This window comes from Pleurodeles waltl, chromosome 7 (genome assembly GCF_031143425.1).
Source record: "Pleurodeles waltl isolate 20211129_DDA chromosome 7, aPleWal1.hap1.20221129, whole genome shotgun sequence".
NCBI classification, from domain to species: domain Eukaryota; kingdom Metazoa; phylum Chordata; class Amphibia; order Caudata; family Salamandridae; genus Pleurodeles; species Pleurodeles waltl.
Window position 1 is genome coordinate 127,546,234 of NC_090446.1, and position 24,503 is coordinate 127,570,736.

General features: G+C 43.3%; 1 protein-coding gene across 1 annotated transcript in view; it reads left to right on the plus strand.

Moving 5' to 3' along the window:
* PDYN (prodynorphin) overlaps positions 1-24,503 on the plus strand; it is a 263,719-nt gene that overhangs the window by 20,527 nt on the left and 218,689 nt on the right. Inside the window, exon 2 of the mRNA XM_069201614.1 lies at positions 15,319-15,510. Within this exon, the coding sequence (XP_069057715.1) occupies positions 15,319-15,510 (192 nt within the window). The remainder of the gene's footprint in view (positions 1-15,318; positions 15,511-24,503) is intronic.

Below are 24,503 nucleotides of genomic sequence, written 5' to 3' on the forward strand. Positions count from 1 at the left end.
ATTTAGAAAAATCCACACGACCTAGACACATTTGAAAACTAAACATCTGGTTGATTCCAGGGTGGTGTTCTTCACATGCACCTGCACCATTTCCTTACCCACAATGCCTTGCAAACCTGCAACTTTGCTGGAAAGCACACATTTTTCACACATTTTTGTGATAGAACATTCCGGAATCTGCAGGAATCCACAAAATTCCTACCACCCAGCATGGTCTCATCTATACAGATAAACATTCTGCTGCACTTGTCATCCTAAAAATGTTTTTTTTTCTCAAACTGCCCTTTTGGACCTACTTTGGTTCCCCCTTAATTGCAACATGTTTTTGGCTCTTCCCTGTCACAAGCACTTGGCCAACCTACACAAGTGAGGTATCATTTTTACCGGGAGACTGAGGGGAACGTTGGGTGGTAGGAAATTTGTCCCAGTGCGGTGATCCCACACAGAAATATGGGAAAAAATGTGGGGGGTTTTAGCTAAATTTGAGGTTTGCTGAGGATTCTGGGTAAGAGAACATTGGGAGTTCCACACATGTCACACCTCCCTGGACATCCTTGGCTGTCTAGATTTCAGAAATGTCTGGGTTTGATAGGTTTCCCTAGATGGCTGCAGAGCCCTGGACCAAAAACGCAGGTCCCCCCGCAAAAACAGGTAGTTTTGTAGTTGATCATTTTGATGTGTCCAGATAGTGTTTTGGGGCATTTCCTGTTGCGAGCACAAGGCCTACCCACACAAGTGAGGTACCATTTTTATCGGGAGACTTGGGGGAACATAGAATAGCAAAACAAGTGTTATTGCCCCTTGTCTTTCTCTACATTTTTTCCTTCCAAATAGAAGACAGTGTGTAAAAAAGACGTCTATTTGAGCAATGCCCTGTAATTCACATCCTAGTATGGGCACCCCAGAATTCAGAGATGTGCAAATAACCACTGCTCTTCAACCCCTTATCTTGTGCCCATTTCGAAAATACAAAGGTTTTCCTGATACCTTTTTTTCACTCTTTATATTTCAGCAAATGAATTGCTATATACCCGGTATAGAATGAAAACCCACTGCAAGGTGCAGCTCATTTATTGGCTCTGGGTACCTTGGGTTCTTCATGAACCTACAAGCCCTATACATCCTCGCAACCAGAAGAGTCCAGCGGACGTAACGCTATATTGCTTTAAAAAATCTGACAGTGCAGGAAAAGTTAGAGTAAAACGTAGAGAAAAATTGCTGTTTTTTTCACCTCAATTTCAATATTTTTTTATTTCATTTGTTATTTTCTGTAGGAAACCCTTGTAGGATCTACACAAATTACCCATTGCTGAATTCAGAATTTTGTCTACTTTTCAGAAATGTTTAGGTTTCTGGGATCCAGCATTGGTTTCACACCCATTTCTGTCACTGACTGGAAGGAGGATGAAAGCACACAAAAAAAAATCGTAAAAAATGGGGTATGTCCCAGTAAAATGTCAAAATTGTGTTGAAAAATTGGGTTTTCTGATTCAAGTCTGCCTGTTCCTGAAAGCTGGGAAGCTGGTGATTTTAGCACTGCAAACCCTTTGTTGATGCCACAAGCCTTCTTCTGCAGCCCTTGTTTCCCTTTTTTTTTTTTTAAACTAAATTTTCACTGTGTTTTGGCTAATTTCTTGGTCTCTAGCAGGGGAACCCACAAAGTCTGGGTACCTCTGGAATCCCTAGGATGTTGGAAAAAAAGGATGCAAATTTGGCATTGATAGCTTCTGTGGACAAAAAGTTATGAGGGCCTGAGCGTGCCCTGCCCCAAATAGCCAAAAAAAAGGCCTGCCACCTGAGGGGGAAAAGGCCTGGCAGCGAAGGGGTTAATGTGAATGTTTTGAGCCGTTGCCTTTTTTTAGTATTGGTTTCACAACAGAGCCTCTCCTCGAAGGGAAACATTGCTCTGTTGTGATTATTCACCCAAACAGATGTTAATATCCCTAGTCCACCAATCACTATTTGTCTTAATTAAGACAGCAGGACATTGAATGGAACTGTGGCTCTTTTATGGAGAACCTTTTGGGCTCCGGACTCCCAGAGGGGCTCACCTGGAGATTAGACAGCATAGGGAGGGAGCCATATAAATTCTCCATGTAGTTAGTCAAGTTATCCTCCAAATCAGACAAGTGTGTGTCCCCTCATGGAGATTACAGGTTTTATTTACTTTCTGCCAGAACTGTCTCTGGTCTCCTGTATATATTACCTCTTGCATTTCACTCCACTGGGCATAGAAGAAGGGAGTTTTTTTTCTCTAAGTAAATGCCGATACTGAGATTTTAAATGACTAACTTCATCTTTAGAGACTAACCCAGACTTAGCCTAGGTTTATTTTCCACAGAAGGCTTTACATTTTTTGACAGGCTGCATCAAACCCGAGACCGCTGGCCCCGCCACACATTTGTTAAGATTTACACGTACACAGGCCAGCACATTTCCTAAGATCATAGTAACCCACATGTTAGAAATGGGGTCTTTGGTTGGCAGTCAGGTTACCCCCTGTCCAAGCAAGGACCCTCACTCTAGTCAGGGTAAGTCACACACAATCCAAATTATCCTGTGCCCACCCTCTGGTAGCTTGGCACTGAGCAGTCAGGCTTAACTTAGAAGGCAATGTGTAAAGTATTTGTGCAATAAATCATACAATAACACAATATAGCACCACAAAAATACACCACACAGTGTTTAGAAAAATATATAATATTTATCTGGGTATTTGCAGGTCAAAATGATAAAAGATGCAATAAGAAATTGTAGAGATATCACTGAAAAGTGATATGAAGTGTCTTAAGTCTTTAAAAAGCAAACAAAGACTCTTTCAAGCACAAAGTACCTGGTTTGGAGTGAAAAATCTCCGCAAAGGGCCGCAGAGGAGGAGATGCGTGGAAAATGGTGTGTGCGTCGGTTTCGTCCCTTCACACACGGACTTGCGTCGTTATTTTCCATGCGGGGAAGACGTTGCGTCGATTTCCGGCACGCGGACAGTCTCCTCTGTGGGTCGTGGGGTTTTCAGACGCCCCGGGGTCTGTGCGTGGAATCTTGGGCTTGTAGTCCGGCTGCGTGTCGTTCTGGTGGGCTGTGCGTGGAATCTTCTCCCTCACAGCAGGCGCTGCGTCGATTTCCTCTCTGGAAGTCGGGCGGCGTTGTCCAGGCAGGCCGTGCACCGCGTCGATCTTTTCCTCACGAAGTTGAGAGGCGTCTTTCCGGTCCGGCGTGCAGTGAATTTTTCACCACGGAGCAAGCTGTGCGGCGAATTTTTCGCCGCACAAGGAGTCCAGTTGAAAAAGAGAAGTCTTTTTGGTCCTGAGACTTCAGGGAACAGGAGGCAAGCTCTATCCAAGCCCCTGGAGAGCACTTCTGCAGCAAGGCAAGAGTTCAGCAAGGCAGCAGTCCTCTGTAGAAAGCAGTCAGGTGAGTCCTTTAGGCAGCCAGGCAGTTCTTCTTGGCAGAATGCAGGTTCTGGTTTCTTCTCCAGCAAGTGTCTGAGGTGGTAGGGCAGAGGCCCTGTTTTATACCCAAATGTGCCTTTGAAGTGGGGGAGACTTCAAAGAGTGGCTTAGAAGTGCACCAGGTCCCCTTTCAGTTCAATCCTGTCTGCCAGGGTCCCAGTAGGAGGTGTGGCAGTCCTTTGTGTGAGAGTAGGCCCCCCACCCTCCCAGCCCAGGAAGTCCCATTCAAAATGCAGATGTATGCAATTGAGGCTGAGTACCCTGTGTTTGGGGTGTGTCTGAGTGAATGCACAAGGAGCTGTCAACTAAACCCAGCTAGCCGTGGATTGTAAGGCACAGAAAGATTTAAGTGCAAAGAAATGCTCACTTTCTAAAAGTGGCATTTCTAGAATAGTAATATTAAATCCAACTTCACCAGTCAGCAGGATTTTGTATTACCATTCTGGCCATACTAAATATGATCTTCCTACTCCTTTCAGATCAGCAACTACCACTTCAATAATGTATGAGGGCAGCCCCAATGTTAGCCTATGAAGGGAGCAGGCCTCACAGTAGTGTAAAAACGAATTTGGGAGTTTTACACTACCAGGACATGGAAACTACACAGGTACATGTCCTGCCTTTTACCCACACAGCACTCTGCTCTAGGGGTTACCTAGGGCACACATTAGGTGTGACTTATATGTAGAAAAGGGGGAGTTTTAGGCTTGGCAAGTACTTTTAAATGCCAAGTCGAAGTGGCAGTGAAACTGCACACACAGGCCTTGCAATGGCAGGCCTGAGACAAGGTAAGGGGGCTACTAAAGTGGGTGGCACAACCAGTGCTGCAGGCCCACTAGTAGCATTTAATCTACAGGCCCTAGGCACATATAGTGCACATTACTAGGGACTTATAAGTAAATTAAATAGTCCAATTGGGTATGATCCAAGGTTACCATGTTTAAAGGGAGAGAACATATGCACTTTAGCACTGGTTAGCACTGGTAAAGTGTGCAGAGTCTAAAAGAGTCTAAAAGCCAGCCAAAACAGTGTCCAAAAAGTGGGGGGAGGGAGGCAGGCAAAAAGTTAGGGGTGACCACCTTAAGGCTGTTAGGTCTAACACCACACCATTCTGTTTTCATTCACCCCAGAAAAAGCATCAGTACATTCAGAAACTTGATAGCCGGCCAGATGCTGAAGATGCGGTGGATCAAGGCACTTTGTAAGTCTCTGCAGAAAACGTATGCCCAGGGGCAAAACCATAGCGACCTTTAACTTCAGCACCCCTGCGGAGGCCCTACCATTCCACCACCTAATAACTTTGCAGTTTATAGCTACCAACCCCTCTACTACTTTGTCCTCTCTCAACCAGGACTCCTGCAGACACATCACATGGTATAACTTTATTCTTTGCTGCAGATTACCGGTCCTTTTGAATCGCTCAGACCCATGTATGTTCTAGTTTAGGATTCGCGGGTTGTGGTAGGGCTCGCCCACAATGAAGCATTTGTCCAATTGTTCCACTCTTCGACATCCTGAAACTACATCAGGGGGGCAAATCTATGATTCTTTCCCTCCTGGGGGGATCCCGTGCTATATTCAACTATTCTGTTGTTAGCTATTACACCGCCTAAATTCTGAGTGGTAAGAGTGCTGTCGGTCCAACCCGTACCCCTGAGAGTTAGGCCCTGGTGCTAACCCCATTGAGGAGTAAGATGAAGTAAACTCCGATTGAATCAGAGCCAAATCTCCATGCAAACTCAGAATGGAGTTGTGACTGGGACCTTTCCTCATAATCTCGTCTTTTGCAGGAATCCTTATCCCCAGTCCAGCACCAGCTAAATCCATTTCTGCTTCAGCGACCATATTTGTGATACAAGGTGAAATGACGTACATTTTTGTTTGCTCTCTCCTCCACAACATGAAAGCCCACATGGGTTAGATCACCTGAGGAGAACCAGAGAGTGAGAGGATCTATTGGAACGTAATCAATATTTTAGAGTGATTCAGTGGACGCAATTCCTTAGCTTTCTTCCCCCTACAGATTAAGTCCAGCATCAGTACATGAGTCCCGGGTTAAAGAATGAAAGGCTTCTCTTCAGGGTCGGTAACTTTCTTTTTCATGCCCTTAACCCTGAGAAACTTAATTCCCTTCCAGTCACCGAGCACAGGACTACTCTTACGTTTAGAAACTTGGTCTTCTGCAGGCTGTCTCTTCCCAGCGGACCGGCTTCTACCTTGATTTGATGTCTCTGCCGGTGCAGACATAGCTGGCTCGGCAGTCATGCTGCTGAGAAGTCAGTGACAGCTTTTAACCCTTAGTGGGGGCTGCGCTATTCCTCCCTTCCAATTTTCTCTGTTTCCCTGTTGGGCCCCTTCCTTACGGGTACCCTCCTTCTTTTTCTGTCCATCTATATCCCTGTAAATAGGAATAGCCCAAGGAGAACTTGAGGGACCCATAGGTAGGTTGCCTTTTCCTAACTAACATCGGGTATTTTGAAATGTATAACCAATATGGGGAACCGTCAGGGTCCCAATCTGCACCCCTATCATTTCTTGCTACCATGGCATTCTCCTTCGTGGGCATCTTTACTGATAACATACAGTTGTTGGGTTTACGTAGCTCAACATTTATCTCTTTCAGATGTTTAGACGAAAGGACTTGGTTGGAGCTAACAACCACAACAGTCTCCAGGATTCCTTATTTTGTTGCAAGCATAAGATGACATCTAGCAGAGACAATGATGCAGATGGCAGAATCTCAATAGATGTAGTTATTGAAGCCTGATTTAAGTTGAAAACTTGGATCAGCAGTTCTTCTGTCATTGGGAACTTGCTCAGTCACCAGGAGTCCAAACTGGATTGGGACCAATAAACTCCAGATCCCTCTGCAGCCGATGCACCTGCCACCAGAACAAGACAAGGCGAGGATGGAAGTCTGGGCCCTTCTCTAAAACAGTGGTAAATGAGACCTCTAGATGGCTCCTTAACTGACCACTGTTTTGTTCTAAAGCCACTCCGGCTACACATTGAGCTCCTGGAGCCTCTGTGTCTTGTTCTGATGCAAGATTGGTACTCAACTTAAAATGTTTTGTAACAAAATTCCTTATGGGAGTGTTAAAGGGAGAGAGAGTTACACTTTCATTCCTTGCAGAAGATCTTGGAGCAGTTAATCTCTTTATTCACTACCGTCCTCCTTTTACTGGGCCTCTGACACCCCTCACCCTGAGTGTTCTGAAAGGGGGCCCTCTTGGGATCTCGTTTTAGAGGTGAGAAAAGCGGACCGGAATCTATAATGAAGCCTGGTTCCCTAGTTCAGTCGCCAAGTTTAATAGTCAAAAGAGAACACTAGACCGCTAGGACTAGAATAGTGGTGCCTGCTTAGAATAGCTTAGTATGACTTGTGATGCGCTGACTTTATATATATATTTTGGAAAATAATCAACCTAACCCCTCCTCTGCCGTTCAGCCAGATCGCACACTGTCTCCGTCTCCACCCCACCCTGAAGCACCCAGGCTCCCAGGCGACACAGAAAGGAAAGGAGGGCTCCCATCCAGGGAGCCGAGACCCAGAACCTCCGACCAGCAATTTTAGGAAGGAGCCTGGGGAGCTGAAAACCAGTCCAACACATAATGGGGTCAAGAAGGGAGATGGGGGGCAGTTAAAGGGGCACCTCAAGAGCACCACACGGCTTCAGTAGAGCTGCAAGAGTCTCAGGCCACACAGCGCTAATCAACCCTCTCACCCTGCCGCACGGCCATGTCCCTTGGGTCCCCTGGGTGGGCAGAACTCAGTAGCGCGGGAAGCTTATGCCACCGGCCCCACCGTGCCTGCAGCCCTGGCCCCTGTGACTACTAACACTGCACCAAATAAATGGACAGAGACAGTTCAGGCTCCTTGTTGAAGGAGGAGGATAGTCTTTTCAAGTAGCAAATTGGATAGTGGGATTATCGCTCTTGTTGTTATTGCCTCTGTAATATATTCCGCTTTATTGCATTGGCACGTTGTGGTGTGCTGCGGAATTAGACTTCCTGTGCTTGTTCTGTGCTGGGGTAACTAGTGTTTTTGTTTTTTGAATTTTTGTGTTGTTCTTTTTTTTCAAGAAATATGCATATCTTAGCTCCACCAACATTTCCAGGGAATCAAGAATCCAATGGAGTAAATGTAAAAAGGATTTTGATTGTTATGTAAGGGTTTCTGACACAAGTTTGTCTGCAGAGAGGAAAACCTCACTACTGAAGCACTAACTTGGGAAGGAAGGGTAGGAAGTGTTTAACAACCTGTGTGAACTGCAGGCCAATGAATTAAATGAATCATGTATCTTCCTAACATGAGCAGAGTTTTCAAGAGACATCATTTTCAGGTGTGTGCCCAAAGTGAATGGGAAAGTATTGAAGAGTAAGTTACTATCTTAAAGAAATCGGCTTATTTGTGTAAATTTGAAACAATCATGGACATGACCAGGGGCAGCTCCTCTGTAATAGCGGTGAAGCGTCGCCCCCCCGCTCAGAAGCAGTGAAAAATAAAATTATAATAAAACAATGTTATAATCATTTTATTTATCACTGTCTCTCTGACAGCCATGGAATCTAAAGAGGGGCTGGGCCACGGCAGGGAGGAGGAGTGGTGGACATTGTAAAGTGTGCATGTCGGTTTGGACAGCCATCTTAGCACGGCCAAACCGACCAGCGCACTTACATTCCTCTAACCCAGCTGTGTTGCACTTCCGGGTGGAGAAATGGGGAAGGCTCCCTGTGCCTGAGCGAGTGTCCGACCAGCCCGCTCAGGCCAATCTCAGCGCTGCTCTTATGCTTGGAACAGCATGAGAGCAGCGGCTGGATTGGGAGCCTGTGCTTTTTGTGCCCCAGTGACTGCTGGGAGAAGAGGAGCACTGAGGCAGCCAGCAGTGGGACCGGAAGCGCCAGGTACGTGTTTTTAAAAAAAAATTATTATTCCCTACAACCACCCCAACCCCCGCCCCCCGCACACACACACACACAACCTGCCCCACCATTTTCGATTTGCAGCAGCCGCCACTGGAGAACTGGAGATGAAAGAGACCAATCCATGTTAAAGTTCTGGAAGGATAGGGTGAGAAAACTTTTGGTATTGCCAAAGACAAGTGACCATTCATTGGCACGTATTGAGGTGATTCGAATATACCAAAGGAGAGGAGCACACCAACAAAGAAATCAAACAATCAGTACAACTAGTAGAAAAGAAAGGAACCACCAGCAGCTATAGAGTAAGCAATACATTTTAGACGGGTTGTTACAGATACGGTAAAATAAGGGTGTATGTGTAACTGGAAAGAGTGCCCTGCACTAACAGGCACTTGCAATGTTTGCATAAGGAAGGGGCACTTTGCCCATTGTTCACAGATAAATAAGAAAATCAGTGAGATATCTGGATCACAAGACACTTTTGTCCTTCAGATTAAATGGAGGAGGTGCAACAAACCCAATGATGTAGTAACGGTAGGTGGGCAGCAGAAAAATGCCTAACCTACAGCTGGATAAAGGAGAAATCTGGAACAATAGTAAAAGCCTACAGTGTTTTTTCAAACAAACCTACAGTTCAAGTGAAGAGCACTAAAGTTCAGACTCTTTGAAAATGGGGGCTGTTAACTCAGTTGGCCATGCACCAAACGTTACATTGGGTCACACCCAATTCGAATGCAGAACCTCTAAAAATGCTGTAGAGTGCTTGGGTAATAACTTTGTAGTAGAATTGTCCTATGTGTTCAGAGAAGTCCTAAGATGTCTTAAGGGACATGCACACAAAATTAAACTAAACAAGAGGATCATTCCGTCTATAAGTAAAGTAGGGAATATTCTTGTGACTGTTAAAGATGTGATGGAAAAGCTGGATAAATTACAGAATAAAATTGCTATAGAACCCGCGGAAACCAGAGTGGTTGCCCCAGTTGTTTTTTTCTATAGCCAAAAGATCAAGTGATCTCAAAGGGTTAAATTGGAAAGTCCTAATGAACATATCAAGACCTATCAACAAGAAAAAGAACTGCTGTCCTTTTTTAGAGAGGATAGAACTTTGCAGTGAGTTTCTAACGAATTCTGCATCAAGAACAGCCAACTTAAGTCTGCTGCTATAGAAAAAAGTAGAATCCATGCAAAATAATGAGAAAAAAAGAGTTTATTACAATCAAAAATAATTTAGGGATCCTCCCACTTTGGAAGCTTTTGCTTCTTGTTAAGAGCAGCATAAGTAAAGATTTCAGAGTAGTACAACATTTTGATGCATTTGCCACTAGGGCCTTGAGAGAAAAGTAAAAGAGTTTTTCAGTTATTGAAACAAAGTGTAGGCTTTAATATAGACCATAAAGAAATGTAAAAACTTTTGGGGACCTAAATTACAAATACGGTCTTACCACAATATTTAATATGCGTCATGAGCATATTAAATAAAAAGTTTTAGCTAAGGGGCCAGGTGATGCTTTTACTATAAGAATACGATCTTGAGGCACAATATCTGCCCGGAGCCGACAGCCAAAGGAAGAGGATGGGGATAATGAAGGTGAGACAGAAGTGACCAGGGGTTTCACACAGAAAGAAGAATGCATACAAGAGATGCGAAGAGATGCGGTGTTGATAGGAATTTGCATGAGTATCTAAGAAGGGTGGCCTCGTTAAAAGAAAGCGAGTGACACACAACAACCATTTTGAAAACTAAGAGATTGAGATATTGCCCAAATATTGCTTTGAAATCCCTGTAATAGCTGATTGATGCCATGTTGATTCAATTGCTGGCAAATTTGTTGAGACTTCACACAGGCGTAAGAGGAGTCCACCTTATGTTTGGTAAGATGAACTCTCTATTAACAAAGGTCTACTATTTAGACACACAAGATTAGTTTCACCAGAAACGTTCAATAGGAAGTGTGAAAAAGAGATTGATAAAACTATGCCGTGAAAGTCATTTAGGACTTTGCACCACCAAGAGAAGACTGTGAAATGAAAAGTGATCGGCTAGAATTTCACATGGGAAGGTTTGTTAGGGGGTGCGTACAACGGTAAGGTTAGAAAGATTAAGAAAAACACCCAGATTGTGAAGAGAACTTCTAAAAAATCCATGCGAGGAGTTAAACTATACATAGTTAGACCTCTACAGGATGGAAAGATCACAATTAGTTGTCCTCTTTTCCAGATGACCTGAAATAGAGATATTCAAATACATTAAACGATCAGAGCTATAGGATTCTTTGATCAGATTCTCCTGAAAGGTTGTGTTCCAAGTAATAATTAACAGGTAATGGGGTGAAATTAACCTGAAGGAAATGGGGGATTTCTCCAGTGCACAAGTTAGACCCATTTAAACCAATGGGATGGTTGAAAGATTCCACCAGACTCTGAAAGAGTGAATCCAGCTAACAAAGGGCAATAGGCTATGTTCGAAGTCAGAAATAGGCACTAATCTCTGGTCATAGAGAGTAACCCGCTCTGCAGCACAGGTAGGAATCCATTTGAACTTTCAAAGGCGGAAGGCCCAAAACCTGCTTGTCTCCATAATGGATATAATGGAATAAAGGCTGGTGTGAGTGAAGAACAGAGGGGGTGTGGAGAAGAAAATAAACATCGAAACCAGAGGAGGGAAAGGTGAGGTTTGACTTCCATAGAGCTTAGTAAAATTCTGTGCATATGGAAGAAATAGTGAGGAAGGATGTAAAAAACTGTAAGTATATCAATGACTATGTAATCTAAAGTTTGTTGGTGCAAGTGTTTAAATGTTTTCCCTCTACCTGCTTGACACTTGTATAGTGGATCTTTGTGTTGTTTGGGGAAAGGGAAGATGTGTGACATCTTTACTTCTAGAAAAGGGAATGGGCTTTGGAGAAAGCTTTGCAAGTGGTTGGTGCTGTTACCTGCTGCGAGTGATATGCTAAGGGAACACAAACATTTGCAGGACAATGAAAGCTGTACCACCCGCCACTGTTTGACATTTTGTGGCCTGCACTGTCTTTTCTCTTGGTTGGCTGGACAATCTGTTGATGTGCTTGAGGAGCTCCGTGTTTTGCTAACACCTCAAGCAGATCATTCAGACCTGCTGGATAGGATAGGACCCGATCTGCATGACACCCCACTCTTTGTGTCAGGTGGCTACTACCCGCTTAAAACAGTCTTTTGGGAGATTGTGAGCTGCTGGCACCTCATTCACTGTGTGACTGCGCATGCCTTTTACCTGTACTCCTGATGGGTAAGAGCAATGCTTTCTAAAAAGAGTTATATTCCCTGATAACTGCAGCCCCTACTCAGAGTGTACTGCCTGTTACATGTGTGTTGTGTGGCTGGGAGAGATCATTTGAGGTATGAATGGTGTCCTCTGGTAGACAAAGAAAATGATACGCCCACATGTTCAGGTCAGTGTCAGGTTTTTCTTGTACTTTGAGTGGCCGTATCCTGCAAATAAGCACTTTTCTCCCTGAACTTAAAGATGTTGTTTGGCTTGGAGAATGCACAGTTCTTTGCTGGCTGTCCCACGACGTCTGCCTAGCAACAGCATCTGAGCTCACCTTTTTCCCGTGTTGTAATAGGTGTTGTCTAGGAATGGTGAGACCTCATCTGGATTGCTCAGTGGACTCTCCATGAATCCGCAGAGTGCTTATTCACTTCCTGCTACCTCACCTCCTCTGCAAAAGTATGAGGAAAAACCTGCAAAGATGCACTAAACTGGGGTTGGCAGTCATTCTGCAATGAGGCAGTAGCTTGGAATTTGGTTGGCCCACAGTCCTTATCAATGCACTCAAAGTTGGATAAGTACTTCTCCGAATAGACACTCATTTGGACTTTGGTTGATTTCAAGAAGAGATGATGTTGCACCAGCACAGAGAAGCATTTTTTGTGGAACAGAAGCACAGAATGGCATGCACCAGCAATAGAACACTAAGTTAATGGTTCCTCTTGAGGCTAGGGCAAATTCTATCATCCTGAGAACCAGAGCTGCTACTCCCTGCATTGCAGAAAGAGGATGTTGCAATGCCTAGTGTGGGCACTGGTAGCAACTCCCTAAACATGAGGGCAATATGCAAAGCCTTGTGTGCTCCAACCTGCAAAGAGGTGAAACCCAAGGAGTTCTACTGTATCAAAGACCTGCAAAGAGCATTCCAAGGCTGTGAGTCCAGTGACCCTACATCTTCTCTGGGCCACCCGGTAATACCAGTGACACTGTGAGAGCCTGTAATGCCCCATGTATAGCAAGAGAGTGATATGGAACTTCATTCTCTTCACATTAGTTCTTCAAGTGGCGTAACATAGGCCCCCACAGCCAATGCGGTGCCGAGGGACCCTGAGCTCCAGGGGGCCCCCTCAGCACAGTACCCTGGCCCTGTCAAATGCAAAATTGTAAATGCAACTGTCCTTTTTTTAGATACAGACTTGTAGATTTTGGTACGTTTGGTAGATATGATGGCCCAATTCCGTCATGGTGGTTCTCCAATGGATGATTTGCTTAAACACCTTAGTTGGTACAGTAACTGGTCCCTCCAAACTGTCTTCATTTACCGAAACATCAACCACTGGAAACCTGATTAGGCTGTTAACTAAACTTCTGAACTTTTAGGAATCAGTCTAGTACTACATTAAACCCACCCTCTTTTATTTTGGTGGTTTCCCATTTTTCGTGGTATGTTTTTTCAGTGATGTAAGGAATAAGAAACTAAAGCAAAGGACAGATCTATCATAGCGGACTATACATTGCAGCATTCTGCCTGGTACATTTCCCTTATAGTCTGGGACTTTTAAAGAATGAAGTTGTAAAATACTTATGTCCTGAGGTATTTTCACAGTAACTGGGCATGCATGTGCTGTTCTCCATAGGCTGGCACTGGCAATGGACCTCATGTTGTTGGTACTGTTGCTCCCTACCTCTCACACGCTATAACTGTGTTTAGGGTCATATCTGAGCCACGGAATGTGGAAGGACCTACTGGTATTTTGTCGTGCCCCTTATTTTAACTGCTGTCCTTTCCCATGTATTCATAAATAGCAAAGTCCTGGATGTAGGAACTCGTGGTAACAGAAAACCCAGAAAAGAATTTGTTGATGAAATTTCCTTATATCTGGGAGGATGTGATTCCAACAGCAGATTCACCACTGGTAAAGAATCGTCCAATGAAGAAATCACCGCTTCCTCCATAGCTCTGAGTCCACGTTACCACACAAACTCTAAATCAGGGCCTCAAACTTTTTAAAAGAAATGTAGCTGGATTAGAAGAGGGTGGTGAGACCTGTTGCCACATAAGTCCTGGTTTCTCTCCTCTGCTGTCCCTTGAACAAAGGCTGGCAGGATGAATGGTGGAGCTGTGTTGGCTCCTTCACAAAGTTCACTAGCAAGTGATGGTAACATCACCAAGATTGTTGCTAGACACACTGACATCTAAAGGATTTTGGGGGGCCCTAGGTCAAACGTATTTTGGGGGGCCCTCTGCGGAACTTTCGTGTGCTCTTTGGCCAAGTCACTAAGGCCCATATTTATACTTTTCTAGCGCCGAATTTGCGTCATTTTTTTTACGCAAAAGCGGTGCAAACTGAACAACACAATTATATTTTGTAAGTTTGCGCCGCTTTTGCGTCAAAATATTAACGAAAATGCAGCGCTAAAAAAGTTATAATATGGCCTAAGTGAAGGGCACTCGTCCAAATTCTAAATCTGTTTACATCTAATATTCAGGGATTGTGTCGTGTGTTTTCAATATTGTAACAGCAGCTGATGAGTAACATAACTGAAAACGTCTCAGTGACACCGTCCCATTTCTCATCTGTGAGGACCTGTTTTATTTCAAAAGAACCTTTTTTATGGATGTTGCATGGAAAATAAACGCATGGATTGTCTGAAAAATGTCTGTAATGGACTCGCGCACAAAACCCTCAATAGAAATAAATGCAAGGAAAACGGTCTTTAATACAAACTGCTTAACAATTATTCAAGGCCACCGGGCAAGAGACTCTGGAGAACACAACTGTGTCTATGTGCTGGGGCCACTTTGTCCATGCCTTAAAACCTCTCTGGCTAGACCAGCCGCCAGCTTAGGCTGATAGGTCCTTCACTGGTTCAACAGCGCCCTCTTCCAGCAGAGAATGTGATTTTCTCCTCGCATTCCGGACTTCTTAAAAACGTATCTACCCCAATTATCTGGTCTCTATTATTTTTCTGAGGGCCTGGAGTGCTGAGAAACCTTTGTTAGTAGCTATGCGCTTTATAAATTACTATAATAATAAAGAAGAGTGCCAAGTAAACGATGGTGACCTTCAGCAGAAAGATTCTTTTTAATGTGACTACTAACGATTTACCAGTGCCTTGCAGGTACATTTAGTACCCTCATTTGTTGGCATCATTTACACCATGGCGCATGACAGAGGTGATGCGTCCACGCTCCAGTGGCAGGACAAACACAAGAAGAGGAAGGGAAGCTCCCAGAAGCAAACACATAAGCAAGCAATGAGAGTGGCACTGAACCCAAGGGTAAGCCCTGGGCAAACTTTAAACCCACTGTAAGCCAACAACTTCTCTCCCAACCGACAGCACATGCGCTGTCTAGTAGCCGAGACCGACAAATGTTCACTCTAAAAAAAGACATATGTTGAACTACATGAAACGATATTATTTTCCATATAAATATAATTAAGCGTGACTTTCTGTATCGTACTCCCTTCATAATGCCCTTTACTTTTCCCGTGTGATATTCCCTTTCCTGGCCTCGTCCCATCACTCCCCTCACTACCCCACCCCCACAAGCCTTGCAGTGTTGGTGCCCTCAGAACCTTCTACACTGGGGAATGACAGTTAGTTGGACTGCTCCTGAAGGGGGGTGAAAGGGGGTGATGATGCTATGAGAAATTTGTTTAGGCTCTCTCTTATATTACACTGTTAATTTAGATATTACCAGCGGAGTATCTTTGGTTATTACATTGGCGACGACTATTAGACCTACTAGGCTTCATCGTTCTCCGAAGTTGTCATCTGGAAATCATCTGCAGCATCCTGGTACACTGTGCAAGATTTCATCCGAATTGTGGCGTCACAACGGGATCATCTACCGATGGGCGTTTATTGTACTTCAGATCGCAGGTACTGTAACTTCTACCTGAAGCACTGGGATTTTAATTCGTTCTACCTCGTGATATTATTCTGGTCTCCATATCTAGTGCCGACTCTCTTCTGCACATTCTCTTTTTCTGATGATTTTGCCTGATCTTTATCCGAGGGCACTAATTACTATAATTAATGTTCGAGATAGTGCAATGCGTTTTACAGTTTCTGTCTGGTTAAGTATATTCTCTGAGGAACCTTTACACGATCCACACCTCGTTTTAGTTTAGCGCCAATTTACTTCATCTCTTGCGTTCTTAAAGGCAGTGGTGTTTCATGCAACAGCGCCGTCTACTGGTCACTACAGTGTATGACTAAGAGGTGCATGCAATTATTTAAACCAACCTTTTCTTATCGAGCGCCTACTTACTTTACCGTACCATTATTGATGAATATGAAACATTATTTACTTCATAAGGCACATAATTGACACCTTTGGAATCATTATTTCAGTCATATTCACACATCCTACAATAAAATTAGCCACAAAAATAGAGCCGAAGGTGGTGTGAGTTGAGTCACGCTTCATTGTGCACAATGTGCGACGTGAACTCAACCAGAGGATTCTCACTGCACATTGCCAGAGACTGGAATTTCACTTTTTAGGGGACCACAGTTTATTACGACTACAATTTTTGTAATAATAATTTGTTGAATACCATTCCCATAAAATTAGATTACTATTGTGTTCACAGCTAACTTAATAGGCTTTTTAGTCAAATATTATTTCTTGTTATTGTTAGTTTGCCCCCTATTTGAAAAATATATTTTTTCCTTCATTTACATTCTTTAGATGCAGTGATAGATTCATTATTATAACATATACAATGTTAATTTGGAAAATCTGCTTTTATTAATACTTATATTTATTACAGAGTAGATATAGGTCATAGTTTTTATTAATATGCAGTTTGACGCTCCACAGAAATTTCTTTCATGTAAAAGTGATTCACCTATTCTGTGGAAAAGGTAGAAGGGAGAAATTTTCACATATTTAGTTACGACTGAAGAAGACAAAATGCCAGTTGGAAGTAGAAAACAAATATTTTATGCATTGTTTAGGTTCTGAGGGGCAGGACTTTTTCAGAACATTGCATAGAATTGTCCCTGCACAGGGGGAAGGAGATTGAATGATGTCAAGGAAGCTGTGAAAAGAGTGGAAAATGTGACTTTTGAACTTAATCATTTTTATACACGTGCGAAACTCTTATAAAACGTTTGATGAGTTTCTCACTGCTCTGAGAAGTCTAGCTAATTTTGGTACACACTTTAGATGTTAAAAGATCAATTGATGGGAAACAGGGGCATTTTTATAAGCCCCTAGTGCCACCTTGCGCCACATTTGCGGTATTTATTTTGATATAAATGTGGCATTTTTCCACGCAACATGTTTACGAAGTGGTGCAATGTTTGTAAACCCTTGCGCTACATTATGTCTGCACCAGGCTTTCCCCTGTTAGGGGGCTGACAAAATGGCACAAGGAAATCTAAGGGATTTCCTTGCATCATTTTTTCAGCACTTTTAACGCCTGCTCAGAGCAGGCGTTAAAAGGGGACATACCATTATTTAGAATGGGTCTCTATGTACTCTGCAGGAGTAGCGACAACATTTTGGCACTACTCCTGAAGAGTACATCAACAGCGCCACATAAAATGACGCTATTGCCCCCTACCCTGCGCCATGGTGCGCCGTACTTTAGATACGGCGCACACATGGTGGCGGTAGGGGGGCACTAAGGGGCGCAAGGAAAGTGGCGCTGCACTGGGTGCAGCGCCACTTTCCTTAAATTTGCCCCTTATTCTACAAAAATACAAGAAACACTGGATATTTGGTGAACCCACATTGGATGAAGTTATTGGGCAGCTAAATTATGTGAACTATCCGTCTGTAGCGTGAAAGAGGCTAATGAGGATAAGAATGACAAAAGAACTTGCTGTTGGTAACATACCCTTCTTTACAAAGAAGGATATTAGGCATTAAGATAACATTTCTTGTTGCCACTATGTATACCATTTACACACTGGGCAAAGATTTTGTAGTAATGGAAGAATCAGGATCCTCTTATTGCATCACAACAAAATAATATTTTGATAATGTTTTGGGGGTATTGATAGCAAACTGCCATAGCCATATTTCAAAGCAGTTTCATTTGAGGGTAAAATAATACAGTTTATAGGATATTTTGCTGACGAGTAACTTTTAAAGCTAGATCTGCATGGATAAATGTATCTGTAGCAAAAAAGGGTGCTTGTGTCCTAGGTTGGCGGGATCAGTGCCGATTTGGTATAACGTTGAACCCATGCTTTCTTCAGCAGTCTCTCTCACTGGTAAGATGAATTCCATGTAAAACGTTTTCCCAGAGTATTTTCTAAGGACATGGAAAATCTGTTGAGCTTCTAGAACAAAGTGCACTTAGATCCAGTGCTGTTCCAAGAAGCCTAGAAGGGTTCAAATTTCAGTCAGGAAAGTGTTGCAGATCATGTTTGAGGATGTGATGAACAAGATATCATTGAAGAAGTTGAATCAGCTGAATGGGCGTCATTTATTGTTAAAACCAAGAAAGCAGACAGCAGTCTTCATTTATAGACCTTAAGCCCCTGAATAAGAACTTGGTAATGGACACCCTCTCCTTACCCAACATAAACAAAATGATAACTATAATTCCAGGGGCATCTGCACTGCTCCTGCGCCCAATACCGAAGAAAAACTGTTAAACTTGAATGAATTATGTGAATACTACAGTAAACTTGGTGCAAACTTTGCCAAAATAATGCAAACCCTGTGAGTTCTTCTAAGGAAATGTCAAGAACTTGAGTGTGAGTGCACAGCAAAAAGAAGCTTTTGTATCCATGAGTGTCATTGACATTCACCCCGTATAAAACCATTTCACCAAGGCTAAACGTGTTATCGCAGAGGATTCCAGTTCTTATGGCTTGGGATGGTGCTTGGAATCATGAAACGTTATGGCCGTGCTGCAGAAGATCTATGCAGGGAAGGGAATCTGTTGATGAGGAGTGGTATATATTGTGCTCTAGTAGGAATAACACAACCAATTCTGAAGCATGGTGACCTGAGCCATCTGAGCATGTCTGCATTAATAAACATATAGTGGGTGTGTTTTTGGGAGCCTAGCATAGACTTGGGAGCTGACAAGTTGGTGAGATTTGACACACTTAGCCTGCATTCAGATAAGAACGCACAACCTGTGTCTTTGCTAATTCAGGGAGAAATTTAAATTATGCAGTTGTAATTTGCATATTTTCACGTTTGGCTTGTTATGCCAAATTCCATAAATTAAACCATTATTCCACTTTGCATAGTTACACACCGTTCCTGATAAAATGTACCATAAATGCCACCATTTGTTGTACAAGTCTGCTGCAAACACACGGAACAATGGAACGTGAGCATCTGTTGTTCAAGGTGCTTTTGTTTAAAGGCGTCTTTGCACTAAGAATTGACATAAAAAAAATTCTGGCTACAATATAGTGTGAAATGATGTTTGTTTCTTTATGCGTAATTACGGACATTTTTTTTTACGCTTGCTGTCATTATGTAAATTTTTCACACTCCTATTCTTTGTCCGTGACACCTGTCCAATCACCATCCTTTCCATGGCAGAAGCTGCCACTGGGCATTGTAGGCACATTCATGACATTGTCATCCATTTGAAATCTGCTTTAGTATTAATCAAATGCCATTCCAAATGTCCAGAAGTTACATTTTTCGAACAGGTCATTTTCAGCATCATTACATTTGATGTCATCAAGGTTTTGTTAGATGTATGCATCAAGGGAGGTCGTTAGTCACTGACAATGGGGTGCAGTTCTGTTCCCCCCCAAAAAATTAGGCATTATATGATCCACAATGAAATGGACAAGTAGAGCATTTTAACAGGTATCTTAAAGACACTGTCAAATTAGGTCTGAACAAGGACCAGGCTCCAGATCAAACCATGAGAAACAAGTTACCTGTTTGTGGTGTTACACCACATACAGTCACTGGCACATTTCCTTTTGTTCTCCGTAAAGGGAGGACTCCCGTTTCACATGTTTGCCCATGGTGGCTAAAAAGTGTATTTCATCAGGAGAAAGCACTCAGGTTAATAACTTGAAAAAGTTGAGTGGTAGTATCCATTCGAAACAACTCAGGCCCAAGGAGCTCTATGATAGCAAGATCAAATCAAATCCGTAGATGCTGAAAGAAGATTGGGTTGAAATACGTAAACCAAGCACGGTACCAAAAGGCAGCAGTTATTTCACCCATCTGATAAACGTTGCAAAAGTCAACAAGGATAGTGTAACAACTTCAAATGGAAGATGTTGGAATATGTGAGTGGTGGCAAAAGTTTGCAGCAATGAAAATTCCAACATTCAAAAAGACAATGATAATGAAGTTGTAATGTTCACAATAACTTCTTGCTAGAATTGATAGGGTAAAAAATTGTGCTGGGAGCTTGATCCCTGCTGAAACATCAGGGAGAACCGCACCATGCAGAGCGCCAGAAGGCGCTACTTCTCAGTTGATTTTGCTGCCTCTCAAGTAGATTTTCTATTCAAAGAACAGTTTTCTCACCACGAACGGTTGCAACAGCCCACGTGGGAGAAATCTTGCCAGGTGCCCTCTTGGCGGCCAAAATTCACGCTAGGGGATGCCAAAGCTCACCCCACATACCAACTTATCATTGGCAAGTCACACATGAGAAAAACCTTCACCATGTTGCGGTTGGCAGAATTTGGCCGTAACTCCATTTTATAAGCGTAATGCTGAGTGGCCAAAACTCTGCCAAGTCTGCAGAAGGAGTGGAATTTATTATCCACCTCACTTTTATGTTGAACGACATAGGAATATACTAATGTACCAATATCAATATACTTAGGCACAGATGTTCTGTATAGTACTGCCTTTATATTACATTTTTCTTGTCCATTTTAGGTTTTCTCTTTCCTGCTCCCCGTCCCCATTGTAGAGTTATTGCCCTCAGGATTCCAAACAACAGTTGGTCTGCTTCTGAGGGGATGTTGATGCCAATATACTTGCTGTAATTTTGGGGAAAGTCAACATGAAACCAAGTCCACATATTAATGATAGCTAGTTAGATCTGATGTAGGCAATGTGGAGACTGGTAATTGCTGTGGCTGAGCAATAGTTGTTACACGACACAGAAATGGAGAAGTGGTTTAAGGACTTTCAGCACTTCAGGCAAAGGGACTATTTTGGCTGCTGCAGCACTCCTATTATATCGAACCCTGAGCATTTTAGGCTGAATGCCTGCCCTGCCTGGGCAACTCAACATTGACAATTGTTGTAAGGTGGGTCATTAGTTGTGTGGCCTGCACAACCAAACACCCCATTGTAGCGCTTGACTGTCATAGGTTAGTGTTGCAGAGCAGTCCAAGGCTTACTCAAGAGAGGTGGTGTGGGCTAGTAATCCCCATTCATGAGCACACAAGCATTATATTCAATACATGATTGCCCAGTCTATGCTTTTTCTTTTGATAAAGTAAAAGTACATTTATTACACACACACTACTCAATGCTATGCAACAATTTACAAATATACACATATTGATGGAATTACTCTTGGATGACATTGTGTAATCACTCATGTCTCCCCCAAGGAGAAATATAATCAACAACCCACATGGCAAACCAATTCCTGGTATACCAAAGTAATATTTCACTGTAATTTTGAGTGAGAGCACCTAAATCTGGCAAATAAGTACATCTACTTTGTGAAGAGATGGCTGGCAGTCACAGTACTCAAATCAGCACCAACAAGGTTAGGATTACTGTTTGATTACTTCTTAGTTACCCTTGATTAACCTGGTGTAATACCATCCTACAGTCACAGAGGGTGCAGTCACACAACCAAACAACAAAAGTTCTAAGAGGTTTGTGCTTTACACTTTGTTGGAACCCTTCCGGGGGGTTATCATTCCTTTGTCCCACCCAACCTAGGGTGGGGACACAAACGTTACATTGGGAGGATGCTGCGCTGTTCCTGCAGATCTTCCTGGAAATGGGTGTTTGGTTGGTGGTGACTCTATCTTCCTGGGGCCACCACAAGCTGAGCACACAGCTCAGAAAGACTTAGGCCTCGCAAGGCCTTGTGGGGCATATGCAAATTGAGTGAGCGGCTCTCCCACTGTGCCGGGGAGAGAAGCTTTGAGTTTCCTTGGTTTTTTGTTTCTTCATTTTTCTGTGGTGCCCCGCATTTCCTGGTGTTTGGGGGTGTCCTCAGTGGAGGGCAGCATGGGGAGCCCACCCCTTGCTGCTTTCAGGGTTAGTGGGTGTCCGGTCCCAAACTGAACACCCCGTCATGCTGCTGCCTCATTGGAGGACGGCATGGGGAGCACACCCCCAGCTGCACTTGTGTTGGGCACCTCAAATGTTTCTTTTGTCATTCATACAGCAAAATCTTTAAGCATAGGATTGGCTCAGAGCCATCCTTGTTAAGCTGTACAAAGTGGACAAAGTTAAACCTCCCAGAAGGGATGTAATAACATTGAAACATGTGTCCGGGTTTGCTTTTGCTCATTCCAGCTACCAGTCAAAAGTTATAATACTGTGCCCGGAGTGGCGAAAGGCTTTTTGTCATTTTGCATCTCGGCAAGGATGGCACTGGGCCAATCCTGTGCTAATAGCAAAAGACGTTGTTGCTTTCTACTTCGGCGTGGATGGCACAGTGCCAATCCTGTGCATAAAAACTTTGCTAGAAAAACAGACATTTGAGATGAGCAAATCTAGAGTGTTGCAGGGGTTGCAGGGTGCTCCTTACTGGAGCTTCTCTCCACCTGGAGCTGCTCTCCACCTAAACTTGGGAACTACTCAGAATTCTCTCTTGTGTTTTGCATAATTTATGCATCACCCTAACCCTGAAAGGATTTTGTTTCTACTTATAGTGGGTGCTCTCTTGTGCCTGGACAATGCTAAATCTCTGTGAAGAGATGTAACATTGAAACATATGTTAGGGGTTGCTTTTGCTTATTTCAGGTTGGATTGGGAGGTATTTTACCAATCCAAAGCTGTAATACTGTGTCTGGAGTAGTGAAAGGCGTTTGTCATTTTACAGCTTCACAAGGATGGTACTGGGCCAATCCCATGCTTAAAGAGTGTGCTGTATAAATGGCAAAAGCCTTTGTTGCTTTCTAGCTTGGTGTGCTTGGCACTGTGCCAATCCTATGCTTAAAAACGTTTCTAGAAAAACAGACATTTGAGTTTAGCACATCTAGAGTGTCGCTGGTGGTGCAGGGTGCTCCTTACTGGAGCTGCTCTCCACCTAAACTTGAGAACTACCCAGAGATCTCTATTGTGTTTTGCATAATTCAAGCTTCACTCTAACAATTAAATGGTTTTGTTTTGTCTTATACTCTTCTCTTGTGTCTTGACAAAGCTAAAGTTCTCTGAAAGATGTAATAACATTGAAACACGTGTTAGGGGTTGCTTTTGCTCATTCCAGGTTGGCTTGGGTGGTATTTTACCACTCCACAGCTTTAATACTGTGCCTGGAGTGGTGAAAGGCTTTTTGTCATTTTACAGCTCGGCAAAGACGGCACTGCACTGAATTTCCTGCGGTATCTAATAGAAAAGAGAAATATTGTGATTGAGCCACCTTAACCAAATCTCTTCAATATTAGCTCAAATAGGTTATGTATATATGAGGTTTTGTGTTGCTGCTGTGCTTGATCACAGGCTTTACAAGTATGTTTAGTGGTGCCAAATGCCTCATAATAACAGGGAACTGATGGCTTAAATTGATGAGATATAATTTTTGTTTAGAACAACTGCACCAAGTACAATAGTCATCCAAAAATTAAAAGACAGGGTAAAAGTAATAAAGAAAGTAACTACAAAGTAATCAGCCCTAATTAGCGAGAGACTTTCAGGACTTCAATTTAAATCTGAAGAGGAAAACACACAGTTAAGCAAGTGCCTTGCCATTTCAGTGGAACAAGTCTTGTCTCTCTGTACACTAAGAGGAATTACCAGGTTAGTTGCAAAGAGGCCCAAAGTGTCTGCTGAGCCTAGATAAGTTTGCCAATTATTGAAGGCTCTCAAAATTACACAAAAAACACATCTGTTGGTTCAGTTACATAAAAGGCAGACTTGTCTCTTCACAAGAGTTACACAGTGGGCGTATCTGTGACTTTGATAAGATACACACAGGGCACAATTATCTCTTCAGATGAATTACATAGAGGAAATACTTATCTCTTCTAAAGACTTATACAGGGTCCAGACCTGGCTCTTCAGAAGAGTAAACAGAGGGCATACCTGTCTTGTTAGTAGAGTTGCACAGAGGCCTTCCACATGAAGTTCACCCATGGTGCAAAGGAGCTTGGCGTCCAGCTAGTCATTGTTTTTGTGATGTAATATCGGAGAAGCTGGGAAGTCCCACCAGAGAGATGCTCAGGGCATAGGCAGGTATACCCAGTGAAAAGCAGAGTACATGGGGCATACAGGAGTGCGCCATAGACACGTAAAAGGCCAGGGAGATGGGGAAACGACCCTGTGGAATAGGAAGTTATGCAATGTTGCTGGTGAGATTTCACCTCGGTCATCACAAGCCTCACCCATACATCGGCCCGCTCTCCAGTATGACAGCCACTGTAACTGCACTGCTAAGAATTATGCCTCAAAGGAGGGCTCCCCCCAGGCCCCTGTCCTATGGGTAGCTGGAGTGTCCCCAGAGCCACCTGGTGGCGTTGCGAACCCCTAATAATTGATCCAAGGAGTGTACCTAGTTCTTTAAAGAAGAAGCCGGGGTGAGCAGGAGATTGGAGAAAAAAACACAGTAACTGAGGCAAAACTATCGTCTTCTCAAAGGCTTTTTTACCAATGGGGCAAGAGGGAGGGATTGCCAGAAAGTAATTTGTGAGTGAATTCCTGCAAGTGCTCTGCAGAGGTTACCCTCATAGAGTTCGGTCGGGGGTGATAAAGGACCACTCCTGAGTAAGGGACTGCCTTG